This window comes from Notothenia coriiceps, unplaced genomic scaffold (assembly GCF_000735185.1).
Source record: "Notothenia coriiceps isolate Sejong01 unplaced genomic scaffold, NC01 NC01_scaffold00011180, whole genome shotgun sequence".
NCBI classification, from domain to species: Eukaryota; Metazoa; Chordata; class Actinopteri; order Perciformes; family Nototheniidae; genus Notothenia; species Notothenia coriiceps.
The window spans coordinates 206,588-224,173 of NW_011343881.1; the positions used below are offsets into that span (position 1 = coordinate 206,588).

The following is a 17,586-nucleotide window of genomic DNA, read 5'->3' on the forward strand; positions in this document are numbered from 1 at the left end:
CTCACACACACACACACACACACACACACACACACACACAAACACACACACACACACACACACACCCTCTGATTCCCTTTCCTTCCCAAGCTTCAGTTCTCCATGTTCTCTAGTCTCACTTCATTGTGTGCTGAGGAATCAACTATATTTTGTGATGAACACAATTCCTACACACAGTTATGTAAACCATGATGTTTTTATATGAATGTATAGCACACATTTAAAAAGCCACGTAGCTTTAATTGTGTTGACTTTAGCATTTAGAGATCTGGCTTTATTTGTACAGGTGGCGATAAAGGACAATCTCAACATGTCTAGTGTTGTTTACGGGCTATAAATAGACACACATTAGCTGGTGGAGAGCTCTTGTGATGGCTGGATGGACGCACTGCTGCCATTACGAGCACTTTGTGTGTGTGTGTGTGTGTGTGTGTGTGTGTGTGTGTGTGTGTGTGTGTGTGTGTGTGTGTGTGTGTGTGTGTGTGTGTGTGTGTGTGTGTGTGTGTGTGTCAGAGACAGAAAGGTCTGCTTTTGCTCGACGTCGCTGTTTGTCTGTTTTGATTGTGTCGCTCTGTGTGTGGTTTTGCCTTCATATCCGGCGTCATGTTTGCAACTGGGACTAAATTCCACGGCCAAAGTTTCCTGTCTCGTGGCGCGCTATCACACCAATCTGTGTGTGTGTGGGTGTTTATGTGTGTGTGCTCAAGTGTTATCATGAAGTGTTCCCAGTTCCCCCCCCCCTTGTCTTTTTCTCTCCAAACCGTCTCTCGTCCTATTCATCCATTGTGGCTGAGAGGATCCTTCTCCCTTTCTCCCCCTTTCACTCATATTCTCCCTTTTTCTTTACTCTCTCGCTCCACAGTCCTAATTACCCATATTCCTCCGAGTGGCCCCTCCTTCAGAGCCTTTGAAGTTATTTTAGCGCAAATTCTACTCAGCTACACTGCAGACAAAACAAGTAAGAGCTGCGTTTGAAGGCCCATGGAAATATGTGTGTGTGTGTGTGTGTGTGTGTGTGTGTGTGTGTGTGTGTGTGTGTGTGTGTGTGTGTGTGTGTGTGTGTGTGTCTGTTTCTTTTTGGTGATTAAATCAGCAGTATCTCCTGTTTCATATGTGTTTACATCCAAGTGAACGTGTATACAAGAGAAACCAGCAGAGTGAGTTTCTTTGTGTGTGTGTGTGTGTGTGTGTGTGTGTGTGTGTGTGTGTGTGTGTGTGTGTGTGTGTGTGTGTGTGTGTGTGTGTGTGTGTGTGTGTGTGTGTGTGTGTGTGTGTGTGTGTGTGTGTGTGTGTGTGTGTTGGGAGAATAAGGGTTAAAATCGAGTCCATACATTCCATTTTTGAGATAGCATCTGTGTGTGTGTGTGTGTGTGTGTGTGTGTGTGTGTGTGTGTGTGTGTGTGTGTGTGTGTGTGTGTGTGTGTGTGTTTGCATGCGCTATATGTTTGTGTGTGTGTGTAATTGTGAGGGCCATGCATGAATGGCGGCCTTCTGAGCGCTTGTTGAATGCTCTGACAGACGGTCACGGTTGTGTTGGACTGAATGGCCGAAGGAGAGCTGCACAAAGCCACTTGCTGTCTCTCTGTAATTATCAACAGTTGGTCCCTCACACACCAACACACTCACACACACTTGCACTCACACAACCACTAACGACATACGCTTGAAAATAAACAAACTCAACAATGAGTGGAACTACTGGTTTAATTCTTCTGACTTGACTAAAACCTGAGAAAACAGCGTCTCAGATTCAAGCTGTTCTGATGTAAGCAAACCATCGTCAGTGTGGCCGATTAAACGACTCACAAATGATTTTCAAGACTCGAAAACACACTATCTGTATTCGATTAAAGTATGTATCGAAAAACAACTTTTTAGCAATCGTCAGCCAAACCTGACTCAGATGAAAATATTCTGTGTGTACTAAAAAGCCATTCACTCCCCATTGTCTGACCTGTTTCTTTGTTTTCATTCTAACTAAGAGGTATTCAAAGTGGGAGATGGTCCTTCCCAAAGGGCCTCCAGCTGATTCAGAGGAGGCTCAGTGAATGGGAGCTAAGACATATTACAATATTTATCAAAATAAGTTTACATGGAATAGCTGTATTTGTGTGATTTAGTTAGACAGCGTCACATTTTTCAGTTTCAACCACTTACTTAGAGTGAGCAACTAAAACATGGTCGGACATTTTCTATATATGTGGTGTAGTCTGGAAGCAGCAACATAGGGTTATCGTCGCTAGTGATTAAGTCTTAAAACATTTTTGAAAGTATAAGCTAGTTAGCCTTATTTATCTTATTTTAGCACGGGTTGTAATAATGTTACAACTACAACTATTTGAAATGCCTGTCAACATAGATATTGTTTCAATCCAGTCATCATGCTGAATGTTTACACTAAACTGTTATTGCATGTGAATTAAAACAATACATTTAATAATAATAATAATAATAATAATAATAATAATAATAATGGTGATTTAGTTAGAGAGCGTTGCATTTTCTTTAATTTTCCACTCAGCAACTACAAATGGTTGTTCTTTTTTATGGTGTTTTCTTGAAATACTTTAAGCAGCAATTTAGGGTTACCAGGGCTCGTGATGAATTGTTTTAAAAAAGTATGAAAGTATAAGCCAGTTGGACTAGCTTGTTAATTTTAGCACATGTTCCCCAAACTAATAATGTTACAAACTGTTTGAAATACCCGTCAACATAGATATTGTTTCAATCCAGTCATCAAACTGAATGCTTACATCCAATACAACACTAAACTGTAATTACATGTGAATGAATTCAATACGTGTACAAGTTTACTGATTCACTGAAATCTCTTCTGCAAACTGTTCAGTTGAACTTTAAACACATGCAATGATAAATATAATAAGTGGGAGTTTCCGAGGGACCTGGTGGGAACCTAGAGGATGTGTGAAAGTGATTCATGTCACACGTAAGAAGTTTGTTTGTGTTACTAAAGAACATCTTTGACTGTTCCCAAAACACATTTTGAGCAACACTGAGATTTGTTTCTAAGCGCCTAGCAAGGTGCTAATTATTTCCTGAAGTATCTAAAGTGTTTTGTTTGACAGCTCTGTGGAGGGAAACTCCATGGAGGAGGAAGTGTGACACTCTTCGACGCTGCAGAAAGATGAGGGTGAACGAGATGTTAATGCAATCCCAATGCAACTCAGCTCCATTAGATTCACAGGTATATTTCAGTTGCAGTAAACCACAGAAACAACAAAACACAGTTCATTAAAATGCCAAGCTGTATATTTACCTTCAACCCCACATTGTTTAGATTCGATGGCACGTTCGAGCACTGGAAGGCTGATTAAACTCAAATCCTTGAAGCAGCTAATTGGTGCCTGTTTAAAATAAACTGTAGAAAATCAGTTGAAATGTTCAAAATCTTCCAAATGTAATACTCAATATTTGTTTTTGTTTCAAAAAGAGACATTGTTTTGTTCAATACATTCCCATAAGCGCCTGATGTATCAAATAACATACAAAAACAAATCATATATGTAAATAATAACCAAATATATATATTCTTTATTTTGTTAAACGGTGCAATGAACACTTCAATTTCAGAAAATTCAAATGTTCCTATTATTTGATGGGTCAGGCTTAAAGGGTTCAATTATTTGAAGCAGCCAATTGGGCCAAACCATGTGCTTTAATATCAGAGGGGGGTTTGGCCTAGGTCAATTAACTTTGTATTGTGTGACGATGTTAGTAACCCCTTCTGTGTTATTTGGTTTGCCCAAGCCACCCTGTTCTTTCTTATGTCACTGAGGTTTGTTTGTTCAGTTAACACCTTATTTTCTTGCTGTTTTATCAGTGGCGAACCGTGTCTATCACAACTGGACCTTCTGTAAACACACACACCCCCCCGCCGCAGCCCATTGGCTACAAATCAATATATGATTGGTTGATCAAACTGTCAGTCCAAACGTACGCTCTCATTCAGTGCAACGGCCAGGGCATTCGATCAAGGATGTAGAATACCTTGGCTGAAGGATATTCTACCCAGAGACCCAGAACAAGATCTGATTGGTTGCTTTCTTTTCTAACACAAAACCACTGAAATGCGTAGTGCATGGTCCGAGAAGGACAAACAAATCAACGTAACACTGTGATATTACAGATCAACAACACAGATACCATTCTCATTTATTCATTTTATATACATTTTATTTATATAATTAAATCGATTTTTTGTGTTCCAGGGTATTCTCTGAATACCTTGAAGGCCCTGACGGTTCGCCACTGGTAGTCAAAAGCCATCATTTAGTATCTCTTTGGCGATTTTGCACCTTTTTATGATTTAATTTCTCTATTTGTCGTTATATGTTTATTTGTGGTTATTAGGAGTGGTATGTGTCTTTTTGTGGAACATTTTGGAGGTCAAAGCCACTGCCCCTGTTCAGAAATACATCCTTCTGTATTTTATATTCTCTGAGGTGTTAAGCCCCACTAGAGGGGGCCTCATATTTAAACTGGAGGTAACCGCACACTGTTTAGGCGGTTTCCTTCTTGCAGAAGTGAACATGTTTGACACCCAAGTCTTTAAATGCAAATGAAAAATGTTTTGGTATATTAAAAGATAAAGTGTGGCTCCTCTTATAGGCCATTCCCCTTTTGTGTATGTTTGTCATATTTTGTCCTTTTAAATTGTATGGTTCTTAATGAGGTTTGTAGTAATAGTAGTACAGTAGGTGTAGTTGCTTTTTTTATTTGTAATAAGACATGTGCAATAGCGATGTTGCGCAGTTGTAACATGAATTACATCTACGTTTATTAAAGAAATGTCACACACAACATTTTGCTGTGCACGTCACTATGAAGTAAGAGGCTGCTGAGTGAACTGAGAGGCGCCACAGTGTCACAAAATAGCAGCACTGAGTTTTTTTCGGTCTCACACTCACAGTTTTGTTTCCTGTACAGCCATCAGTCACATTGCATAAAAAACATGGCTGTACGGAGAAAAGACAGCTTCCTCTGGGGAAAAGGTACGCTATCATTTTTATTTTAATCAATATAAGGAGGAAAAGCTACTGTTCAAAAAACAATATCAAGGCTTTTGTGGGATTTGGGAGGTTAGTAGAATTCACTTCAAATGCTGCTAATAGATTTTGTGGGTAACAATCTATTCAGTAATGTTGACTTATCTTGTATGTTTGGCTCTATATGTGGAAATTATTTTTAATTTTCTACAACAGATACTTGACAATTCAGTTGTATTCTTTATCATTTGAGACCAAATTAAAACTTATCTAGCTTTTTACATGTTACTTTATTTTTACGCCACAAAATTGGGGACTAACCCACACAAATTCAAATAAAGTGTGCTTTAATTAACCCAAAATCAGCCTTATTAATGTAAGATATAATTTGTAACTTTTGGGTATTCAAATCTCAAATAGATCTATGTTATCTATCTTTTTCAGTTGTGTACTTAACCCTAAACGTTTCCAATAAGTTCAATTTTAGCGGAACATTGTAGGAGAAACACTTATTTTAAACATTAAATTGTGTTGTTATCATGGGGCCAGTTTTGGGAGAGTAGGAAACCTCTGCGGATAATTTGGCATCCGGTAGAAAGCTCCAGAACATCTGGATCTAGAATTGTCCTCTGACAATTCTAGATCCAGATGTTCTGGAGCTTTCTACCGGATGCCAAATTATCCGCAGAGGTTTCCTACTCTCCCAAAACTGGCCCCATGATAACAACACANCAGTTGAGATCTTTCTTCACTTTGCTACCTTTCCATTGGGAAGGGGTTTACATTGTTGTCGTCATTACAATAAGCAAAGTTAGCATCCACCCTAAGCGCTTCTTTCCTTCAGACCCCTTTGACACTTCTACACTTCACGACATGCGTACTCGCTCCACAATCCGTCTATCCTTCTGAATCTGCCCGAGGGTTTCACAATAGATTAAGCTCTTCCCACTTTGCCTCATCATTTCCAATTACAGCAATACAAGATAGAGTCCATGTGTCACAGACAAAATGGCTTATCTACATTTTGAGACGAATGACCAATGATAGAATAAATGAAATCTAGAAAGATCGAAAGATCCACTACAGAAGACAATACCTTTTTCATACACACACTCTAGCTGTGAATATTGGATTACCAGCATGGGCTGATTTAATTCTCTCCATCTTCAATCTCAGTCATCGTATAATTATGAACGTCATAAAGTATACATAACGATTGTGTCACAGCTCCAGAATAGAGACCTATAGCTACTCTGTACAGGAATGAGAAACCATTTAAATAGCGTTATCATCCATTAAATACATAAAATTGGTTCAATATGACTAGAATCTTTTCAGTTTTTTTGCGAGGTAAAAGCAATAGAGCTACAGAAGTTTTATAGTATAGCAGAATGACAAAAGAGAGAGAACCAGAACCCACTCCTTTCAACGCGCAAAGGACAGAGTGTCTTCAAAGTGCTTACAAAATGAAAGAACATAAATACAAGACAATAAACAACAAAAAACTGGGGAGGCTGCAATATAGAATACTTAACATTAGTAGCAGAAGACAACACAATCAGTCATTAAAATAGAAAGAGACTTATAATACAAGACATTAAAAGAATAAATACAATGAGATAGACAACTAGATTACAGGCTATGTCTATATGATGTGATATATAGTGTGGTCATCTAATAAGACAGCATACTAAAAAGAAAGTCGTTGCAGCGCTAGGCGATTTTAAACATAGTAAGAGTTTTAGTCGGACTCTGCAGGATTTCTTGAGTCTATGTCTCTCATGTAGTGAGCTTATTAATATGACTGACTCTGCTTTTATAATTCAAATCCTGTACCTTTTTAATTATGTGTTCAGTGACAACAGAATAGCAACAAAGTTATATGTAATTGTCACATCATCATGTGTAAATAGTAGTAATTATATATAATTAGATTAAATTAATTTTCATCACTGTTTTTGCTGCGAAAAGGTCATGTTTACTATACGTGGAATAAAAAAATTTTTGTTGAATCAACGTTTTGAACAAGAGCTCAAATGTAAAAAGAAGGCACTATATTTAATCACTAAAACTGTACATTTATTAAAAGTAAGATTGGTTGATTAAGTTATCAATGTTTAAATATTCTAATAAAAAGACATTTCAAGTCAACAATAATAAATAATTGTTACTCCAAATAGCCCAGAGGATATTTGACAAAATGGACTGGCTATTTCTTTTGTATTACTGGGGTATGTTTGTGTCCTTATTTTTTATTCTTAGTTTCTTTCTTTTATTTGGCCTGTTGGTCTTTGTTGCTTGTTTTATATATCTTTTTAGAACTTTTTACAATGTTTGCAGTTTATTTGCATCTTGTTAAAACACATTGTGAATGCTCGCATCCATTTCCCCTACCAACTTTACACCTCCGTGTTGTCCCTTTGAGTTCTTCTTTTTGTATTAATTTGTCTCTTAGTGGATGTTTTCCATGTTTTCCATTGTAATGGGGCGACTGTGGCTGCGAGGGAGTGCGGTCGTCTTTCAACCAGAAGGTTGTGGGTTCGATCCCAGCCCATGCAGTCAACATGTCGATGTATCCTTGGGCAAGATACTTAACCCTGAGTTGCTCCCGATGCCATGGCCAACGGTGTGTGAATGTGTATGCATGTTAGGTCCTAGAGTAAGGTACACTGCTCTGTATGAATGGGTGTGAATGGGTGAACGACATGTAGCATGTAAAGCGCTTTGAGGGGTCGTAAAGACTGGATAAAGTGCTATATAAGTACAGTCCATTTACCATTTATATATTTTTAGGTAATCTTTCATCTTATCCTGGTTGTATTCCATGTTTTTTCTTCATTCTCTTCACTTTGTTATGGTTTTGGACATATTTTATAGATTATTTTGCAATAGAAGTTCACGGTCACTTGATGAAGAGTTTTGGTCGTAGGGGCCATGGACCTGCACCCAGTAGGCCTGTTCAGTTTTACTTTTAGGACACTATCAAGCCTTCCTTCGATCACTTCTCTGGTAGCAGATGTTTGTCAGTAGGACTAGCATTCCCTGAAGTCTGTGCAGTAGTGCATGCAGTTTGCAGAAGTAAGGTCAAGACTCAAAATCACACGCCAAAAATAGTTAACCAACATTTTACACTTCAACAAATGTTACTTCCCAATTTGAACCTTTCTGAGAAACGCTTTGCTATTCACGTTTGGCAACTTCACAGGGCGATTCATCTATACAAATGTATTCACACATCATGCAGGATTAAAATACTTTTCCTCCAATGCCTTGTGTTTCAGTCCTATCAGGAGGTGTTGCCTGTGACCTTCCTCTTTCGCAGAGAAACCAGGTCATAAAACGGATCTTTGGTGATGCATGTCCTGAAAGAGAAGTTTTGAATTCAGTTTTAAACTGAGATCATCAAGAGTAGAAGTAGATTTTTCTCATTGCCTTTATGTCAACAAAGTGACCATGTTCTCTGTATTGCAGGCATTGTCACTTCTACAGTAGCTTGGGCAACTGCTAGTATTGATTATTAATGAATATATGAAATCTATATAATGAAAGAAAATAGATTAAAAAAACAAATATTTACAGCTCTCAAGGTATAATCTTTAAATTGTTTGACTTACAAAGGAATCGGCAATTGTTACTAGTAGACAGGTTTTTCCGGTATTTTCTATACATTTTTTCTTGATAATTTCCTTATAGTTTCTGAAATTTTTGAAATATTTATAGACATTTGACATGTTTCCTGTGAGTTCTCATAACGTAGACAGTTCTTACCTGATCGCATCCATCCAGGCGTCCCGCTCTTCGGATCCGGCGGCCCTCAGCTTATAGGACTGATGTTTGCCCTGCACCACTCTGCCTTTGTTCTCCGTCTTGCAGGCCTTGATCTTTTGTCCTTTAGGGTTATATAACTCCAGACAATACTGTTCAAACACAGACAAAGACACACATGCTGTACTGTTACTTTGTGCCTATGCTTTCTGTTTGTTCTATGAGCTTTCTGATTGCAGATTGTGTTTTAATTGTTTATTCAAAAGGGACAGAGCACACTTCTAAACATCAGTTTAAAAATACATGGTCCCACAGCTGTAAAAGTGACACATACACAGTAAACGAGTGGAAAAACACATTTTGCAATGTGGCAAGAGGAAGATATTCTTCTAGAATCACTTAATTACAGATAACCACTGCCATGAAATCCTCATCACTGCTAAACATTCCAGCTTCTTGAAATAAACATTTAAGATTTGTTACATCCTAGCTTGTACACATTATCTAAGGAGAAAACCTAGAGGAGAGGATTGTGTAACTAAACATTTGGGGAATCTCCCTGAATTTATCTCTAGTTATGGGAGGGTTATTTTTTATTTTGTAATATTTCCATTCTTCTAGATTTTCATTCTGATAATGAATGTTTTGTCATTTTAGAAATGTTATTATTTAGTTGCCTTTAAATAAAATGCTTTCCCAGTATTTAAAAACTCAAATACCTGTTTGTTGTTGTCTGGTAGACTCCTTACACACAGGTTCTCCAGAGGAATAATACCTATCGGGTCTTTATCCTGCAGGAAGAGGCGGATATTAAACACAGATTCAACCTTTAAACTCCAAGTAGAATATTTACTGTTGAAGCAAAGGTTTTGTAGCAGCAGAAAGACAGATACTTACTGTGGTGTATTCAAAGTAGTACAAGCAGCTGTCTGTTAAAATAAACCACCTCCTCTTCCAGGTTTTAACTCGCCCACCTTCAACAAAGACAAAATAATTGTAAGAAAACGTTTTCTTTTTGTAATCTTCTCTAAATACAACAGCATATTAAAGCTTTTTGAGTTTTAAGTAAATCAATTATTCTAAGGGTAAATGTTCGATTTGATCTTTTTTTTATGGTTAATGTACACATTTATTCTCAATTAATTTGTATCAGAGAATTTAAGCTGCCCTCCTCTGGCTCCGCAATCACAATTAGTTTTTTTACTTACAATGGCCCTAATGCACAGGAGAGTCTAAAAGCCTCCAGCCTTATCTTCTGTGTTACAAAAACATCATCCTCTCACCCATTTTAAGGAGCCAGCCTTCTCGGTCTGGATTAAAAAACGTCAGCGTGAGGTCGTTCCCATCATCCTCAGGGATTTTGAATGGCTCGCTGCGGATGCTTGCATAAAGTTTCTGGAAGAGATGACAATTTCAACATCAGATGTAGAATATTTCAAGTTTTCGAAAGTCTGGTTTCCCTTAAAAAATGTCAATCAAACCAGAGTTTTGGCTAAAGTCTACTGTTGTCTAAAGGCTCAAAAACAACTTGTTCATACAGTATGTTCCACAGCCAAGGAGAAAAAACCTGTACAAAATTATTTTGGCAAGAAATGTGTAAACGTATCCTGCACTAAACTCAATATGAGAATAAGTTATCTTTTTCCAACTTTTATATTTAGTAAGCAAGCTATTCCTCAGGTCTTTTAGTAAGCGGTCTCATATCAGAAAGATTTCCTTTAAACCAAACTACACATGGCAACAAGCCTTTCGTACTTCCTTCCGCACTGTGATGTGATTGGACGGTGTAGTTCACTTGAAACTGCTCACAACAAGTTTTGTTAATTATATTAAGACATTGCTGTTGAGATTTTAACATGTATTTTTAGTCTCTGAGCAGCAAAGGATCAGTGCCATCTAGTTCTGCTATATGACATTTATATGGCATTTTCAATTCAACTCTGAGGTGAACCATCCCTTTTAAACAGAAGTATTGGTAATAGCATCAGACCATGAGCAGTTCTGTGGGCAGATCCTCTCCGTGGTTGATTCCTCTGTTCATGGAAATGAATCGCTGCAGATTGGGTTTGTCTTTCACGTTGGGGTTGTGGAGACTTGTGTTGAGCATAATGATGGCAAAAGACAGGATGTAGCATGTGTCTGTAACACACATCAACACAAATACACACAACACAGTTAGTTTCCTTCAGCTGTTCATCATCAAATAAAACCCCATTATAAGTAAAAGGCAGAGATGAGAAGATAGCAATGCTTGTTGTGATTTGTGAAAAGAAAGAAATATAACAGTGGATAACTTGTCTTCTACAGATATTTATGAAATTAGGGAAACTTTTTAATTGGACTGTCTGAGAAAGTGAGTCAGGCAGCGCCTTTGTTGTTCGTACCCGTGGATTGAAAGACCCCTGGGTTACAGTCGCAGTAGCGAGTTGCAAACGCCTCCATCATTCTGTCAATCTTCTGGGCTTCTCCCGGGAGACGAAAGCTCCAGAGGAACTGTCTGCAAGATGGCAGAGGAGTCAAACAACATGCATACACAATATCAAACACACTGTGAAGAAGGAGGAGAAGTCCCTCATCATCAGAAAACAAGAAAAAAGGTAAAACTGCTGCAACGTTTTTTGCTGACTTTCAAATAAATTCTGCCAGACGAACCTCAGCGCCTGCACCAGATTCAGGTCGGAGAATTCATGCAGGCCCACAAACTCTTTCAGTGTCTGCAGATGCATTTCCTCCCTGTGTGAAATTCAAATATAGTTAACACAATGTTAAGATGCAGTGTAAACCCTTTAATAAAAAAAACATTTACATGCGGAATGAGTACATTTGGCCGATAATTGGCTGGAGGTGTTCATTGCACTGGTTCTTTTGATTAAAGTAAATAGTACTTATTCAACCACTGCTTTTGATCTAAATGAATGTTTATGCTTCATTTTGTGGCATCAGGATATATTTCAGCCACGGTTTTCCTCCTGAAGTTACATCCTGACCTTTGACGGCACCCGCCTGTCATTCAAAGCAACCAGTGATACGGTTTAATAACTTTAAGCCCGAGTATATCTTAAACAAGTGAGTTTTATAAAAGTGACATCCCGTGCAGTGGTCAACAAAAGGGATATAAGCTATAGACCCCAAAACCATTATTTCAAAAACGTTTATTTCTGCTCTAATTCTGGCCATTTTAACGTGGGGGTCTTTGGAGATCGACATTTTGGAGCCAGCCTCGAGTGGCCGTTCGATTATTTGCAGTTTTGTGCACTTTAGCATAGACTGCGCTAATGACGCAGGAGCACAAAGTACCAATGAACTGGCCAGATGTATGGAGAACCGGGATGACTGGAAGCAACGATGGAGGGCTCGTCTGAGGACGACCTAGAGAGCGCTGCTTTATTACAACCCATTTCAGTTAGTTACCACCAGGCTCACATTTTGTCTGAGCACTTTACCTGTCTCCCAAGAAGTTGCCAATGGCGGTCTTGTTCAGTCCCTCCTCTTTGTAAAGAAACTCAGCCACTGACTCTGCTCGCCATTCCAGCAATTCATTTTCCACTAGGTAATGGACACCCTGTAAAAACATTAGCATGCAAATCAGTTATGTCCATGTTAACAAAGAGTACCTTATATTTTGATTTAGTACTCAAAATAAAACCCTACTGAACAAGAACACTGAAGTAATGGAAGAAGCTGACATCAATGGTGGTGAAGACAAGTCCCATGATCCTACACTACTTTACGACGCCACTAAACTCCATCCTTTGTTATTGTTTTGATTAAGAGACCCATGGGCAGCAGAATGGTTTTTGCTTATAACGGTCATTCAAAATCACACAATGCTATTGTACTGTCCCTTTTGACATGATACAAAAAATGCTTTACACCTATTTTATTTACATTTTTGTATTTTAAGTTTTGAACTCTTGGTTGGACAAAACAAGCAGTTTGAAGTCACCACATGGGCCCTGGGAATTTGTAATGGTAATTTTTCACTACTTTTGACATAATTCTATACAGTCCCTGGGGTCGGGTTTGATACTGCAGTTAAATGAACTCTTCCTGGTTTCTAGGAATTTATGAAAACACAATTATCAGTCAGAAAATGTGGGATATACTTAAATAAATATCAGCAAGTGAACATAAGTTGTATAATGGCCCTTTTTTTAGCTAATAAATGGAGCATCATAGCATCATGTGATTCGATGAATAAATGTAGTTTACAATGGAGCATTGAAGTGGATTAGTTTGCTAGATGTTATATTTGAGGGGGGTGGAGAAAGGGCCATTATGTTAATGTTTGTGTAAGTTGACTAAAGGTCACTTGCAGGCATTAACATTTCTTTAGCTAGTTTGAAATGTGGATTGAATATTGGCTTTTCCTATAGAAACTGTAGTTTGTGAACGTCCCTGACAAGCTTTTATGTTGGCCAAAGCTTGTTTATATTCTTATCAGCAGTGCCAACTCTGCAGGTTGATAATCAAGAAAGTTTTCTTCTACTCCTCTGAGTCACTCTTCGTCATTGATCACCGTGAAAAAGAAGGCGAAAAAGGTTAGCACACCTTTATCTTACTAAATCTCAAAGCATGTTCACATCCAAAACTTCGAATATGACCTTTTCTTCTGAGTGTGCACTCCTGTTGAGTAGCTCTTCATATCTATTGCACTTTCAAAACCCCTTTAACCCCAAGAAGCCTTAAAACTTCTCCTCCTCCCACTTGTACGTGTCCTCAGGCCTGGGCTCATAACGGTCACGTGCCGAGGGACTCAGTTTTTAACCGAGTACGCAGAGAGGAAGCAGCGAAAAAGACGTAGGTCGCTGTGGTGAAGTGGCGCTTCTGCACCACTTCAGGGAACAGGATGTGGCTGTTCTCGCTATTCATCATCCTCTGCATCTGTGCACAGTTTGCGTTTCTGCACAACACACACACACAGACAGACACATACTCTAATCTACATCAGCTCTGTGACAAGTTATATTCACTGTCATCAGACTGTTGACCTTCAGATCCAGGGGAGCTTAAGTCAAAAGTTTGATTTGACCTTCTACCCCTTTACTCACTGTAGCATATTTTTTAAATGTTGAATATAATTATTCGATTGTTATAAAACAGGAAATAAACTCACCTTGTTTGGGTCCATGTTGAATTTCTTTTTCCCACGTAAGAATCTCTTGTTCCTCACAACATTTTTACTGCAATAAAGGAACACATTTCAAATCAATTTTTACATTAGTATATCATACAACATAAATACAATTATTAAATAAAGCAGACATATTATGCTCATTGACAAATTCATACTTTTCACCCTCTGTCTGAAACCAGAGCCCAGCCTGCTCTGATTGGTTAGCTGGCTGTCTCTGTGGTGATTGGTCAACAGCTTAGAGATCATCCACCCATTAGCATATCACAACCAATGTGTGGGGGTGCCAGCCAATAGAAGCGAGTTTTACATAGTGATGTCACTATGTCATTGAAGTAAACAAAGGGCTATAATTGAGGATTGTGGGAGAGAAACTCCCTCTGCAGGGAAAAAGTCATGTTTTTGCAACTGTGTAGTCTGCTTTCTCAATCTGGATACAGCATCACATTTTTGCAGTTTTACTACTGTATATTTATATGAAATACATAAAATCATAAAGACATTTCAAAAACAAAAACATTATATGTTGGCGTGTTGCTGAGGCTCAAAATGTTTAAACGAGAAGTTATTTGGAGTTTTGACTCGACTTGATAATAACTAGACTGATAAATCAACTATTAAAACTATCAACATGTTTATCAATTAATTTTCGGTCATTGAACTATTCACTAAAATAAATTCCTCAGAGCATTATCTGAATTGTTCTTAAAGGTGTATCTCATAATTGTATTTATAGTTTTTGGGTGAGATTAGCAGTCCAGTAGCCTACTGATAACAGTGTTTATCAAGCCAGTAGCACAGTTATAGCAAAATGAAGTGTCATCATACAGATGAAATGCAATTTTTACTTTCTGAAATCAGCGTCAAAAGCAATAGCAAGTCAGCCACATGCACATAATCTCTTAAAATGTTCACAAGACTTTGAACATCAGTGAATAACAGAAGTACTTATACTCCATGGTTCATAATACATTTGAATATCCACATTTAAGTCATGTGTTGAGAGTGCACAAGAAATAGTTGGCAAGCAAGTAAACAAGTAAAGCTACAACTACAGATAAATTGTTGAAATGTAACTAAAAGTAATGATTAACAGCTAAAACAGTAAACCTGAAAGTGGATCGCAAAGTCGCTAAGAGCCCTGGATAAACAATATAAATAGTCATAATAGTTGAAATTAAAATGTTTCGTAGCTAAAACTAGAAATAAACTATAAGTTGAAATAATTATTGCCATCTTTAACTAAAGTTGGCAAACTATCTAAAAACAATGGATGAACAGTAAAAAAACAAATTAAGATAAACAGTTGGAATAGTTGGCTAAAAGTAATGTCATTGTCTGAATAAGTAGGTCAATCTAAAGGATAAACAGCTGAAATTGTAATCAAAAGGAATGGATCAATGGTTCAAATAGTTAGCTTGACGTTCTGGATAAACAGTTGACAGAGCTGTGAGGCTGCAATCGAGGAACCACTGATACAGGCTATGTCAAGTAGAAGAAATGCAGTTCTAAAAACATCAGGGTGAAAGGTTTGAGTGGCAGGTTTACAGGTTACACTGCAAGTGCAGCATCTAATCGAAAATATGTTGACTTCTGACTCAAAAAGAAAAAGAACAAAATGCTGCTTGTATGAAATGTTCAAACTGAGCACTTACTACAAGTGAAGTGGTAGTCTGCCAGTGTCGCTTAAATAAGAGCGAAAGACCGTGCTGAGTCATAGAGAAGCTGATCTATATAAAAAAAAAAAGCAAAAAAATACTCACTTCTGCTCCTTCATTAAGGGGTTGTGGATATCTGGCATGACGTGATTGATTTCCAACCTCAGCTTCTGAGACAGGGAGATGAGAATGAGAGCAGTGAAGTAAGCTTAGTACCAAGATGTGTCATTATTACAGATCCCCATAGAATCAATGCTTGATGACTCAGGGCCGGTTGGTCCCCGTCAGTTATAAAAGAGGATCTTTAAATAATATTTCATTGAAACTTGTTGAATGAAATGCCTTTGTGTGCTGAGAGCTTTGTCAAGGCAGCCAGGAGAAGAATAATGAGGGATTTATTGTAAGACCTTGGAGGGATATATTTACCACATTACCTGAATGTCATCCAGCATTTGAAATGTGTGAATCCCATAGGTGTCACCATCCCTCCTCTCTCCTGGGGCTAGTCTTGGTGGACCTGGGGAAAAAGTATATTTGGGAAGGCAATCAGTAGACATTCAGCAGCACTGTGCACTTTCTTGACAACCTAGCTCACGCCTCCGCTCCCTCTCTCACAGACTAGCATACATCCAAACGTCCTCCTAGTTAGTGGACAGTAAGTAGGGAATGAGGTCTAAAAACATCCCTTTCCTCTTTACAATGAATAAGGTTAATTTTGAGTGCACTATGGCCTTTAAAGGACAAATCATGTTATTTTGTGCGAATGTGTTAATGGGGGGATGATTTGAAACCGATTAAAAAGCAAGTTAAAGGCACAATATGTAATGTTCTACCACAAGGGGACTCTCAATGAACAAATACCAAGAGTTGGTTGGTGTCGTGTAGTAGCATGGGATAATGGGAGGGTTTCTCTTCACCACCAGTTTCACCGAGTTAGGATTCTTTCATTTTCATCATTCAGGAAGTTTTTGGGTGCCCATTAAAACCAGTAAAAAAACACAAATATATAGCAATTTTAGTTAAAAATCAGCGATTCTTCAATGCTGGCCAGTGGAGAATAGACTTAAAGGAGGGGTAGGTAATTTTGGAGAAACCAGCTCGAGTGCGCTAGAATTTGAAAATACACAACCGGAAACAAATCTGCCCCTTCCTTACAGAGCCCCTCCTCCAACACACACGAACGCGCACATGACCAATGAGGGCACGAGATAAGTTTGTGCACAGATGGAAGGCTGACAGGCAGGTAGGCCATCCAGTTACTTTAGCCGGGCCGGCTCAGATGATTGGTCGTGCTTTTTACAGCGCCACGGCTTCCACAGATGAACATTTTGTTATGGATTTTTTGTCAAAGCACTTCAGATATTCATTGCTATCGGGATGTTAAGAGCATTCCATGGAATATAACAACAAGTGTTTCTGAAATAAATTACATACCCCGCCTTTAAAGCATGGAGACATGACATTGAAGGTTTAAGAAAAAAAACTCATGACGGGACGGGGGGAGGCACCGACAATAACATGTGTAACTTTTTGAGGTACCGACATAAGGCCCTAATAATTCTTGGTTAGAAAACTAAATAGGTACATAATTAGGGCTTTGGTTAGAAGGAGATTCTCTTTTCTCAACTCATTCCACTTTTCCTAGTCCTTCTCCTCGTCTCCTCCTCCTCCTCCTCCTCCTACTGACTCCACACCCTGACTCTCGCGAATTCCTTATGTTCCTGGTTGGTCCATGACATGTAATGCGCCCGAAGACCCCTCCCCGGTTGGTTCCGTCCACGAACCTGGGGGTAAACACTCAGGGGGAAAGTTTCCTTGTGTACTGTAAACACTATACCACAACGTCGGTTAATGACTGATATTGGGCCCGGATATCATGTGGTTAGTACACAAAAAAAAATATATTTACATATAATTTATTTATCTTAGATTCAATGATGTTTATAATTCCTTAATTTTATTTTGCCAAACGACGTTGTTCACTTACTAAATAAGGGGGTATTGACGTAAATTCAATTACCGA

General features: G+C 38.3%; 1 protein-coding gene across 1 annotated transcript; it reads right to left on the minus strand.

Moving 5' to 3' along the window:
• Positions 1-7,256: 7,256 nt before the first annotated feature.
• LOC104946497 (cytohesin-3-like) lies at positions 7,257-16,076 on the minus strand. The gene is made up of 12 exons (XM_010772339.1): positions 15,998-16,076; positions 15,669-15,733; positions 13,888-13,954; positions 12,215-12,333; positions 11,424-11,504; positions 11,156-11,268; positions 10,762-10,910; positions 10,055-10,166; positions 9,669-9,745; positions 9,491-9,562; positions 8,775-8,923; positions 7,257-8,368 (listed from the first exon to the last, which is right to left on the minus strand). Exons 1-12 carry the CDS (start codon positions 16,013-16,015, stop codon positions 8,293-8,295), a joined length of 1,098 nt encoding a protein of 365 aa, XP_010770641.1. The 5' UTR covers positions 16,016-16,076; the 3' UTR covers positions 7,257-8,292.
• Positions 16,077-17,586: the final 1,510 nt, after the last annotated feature.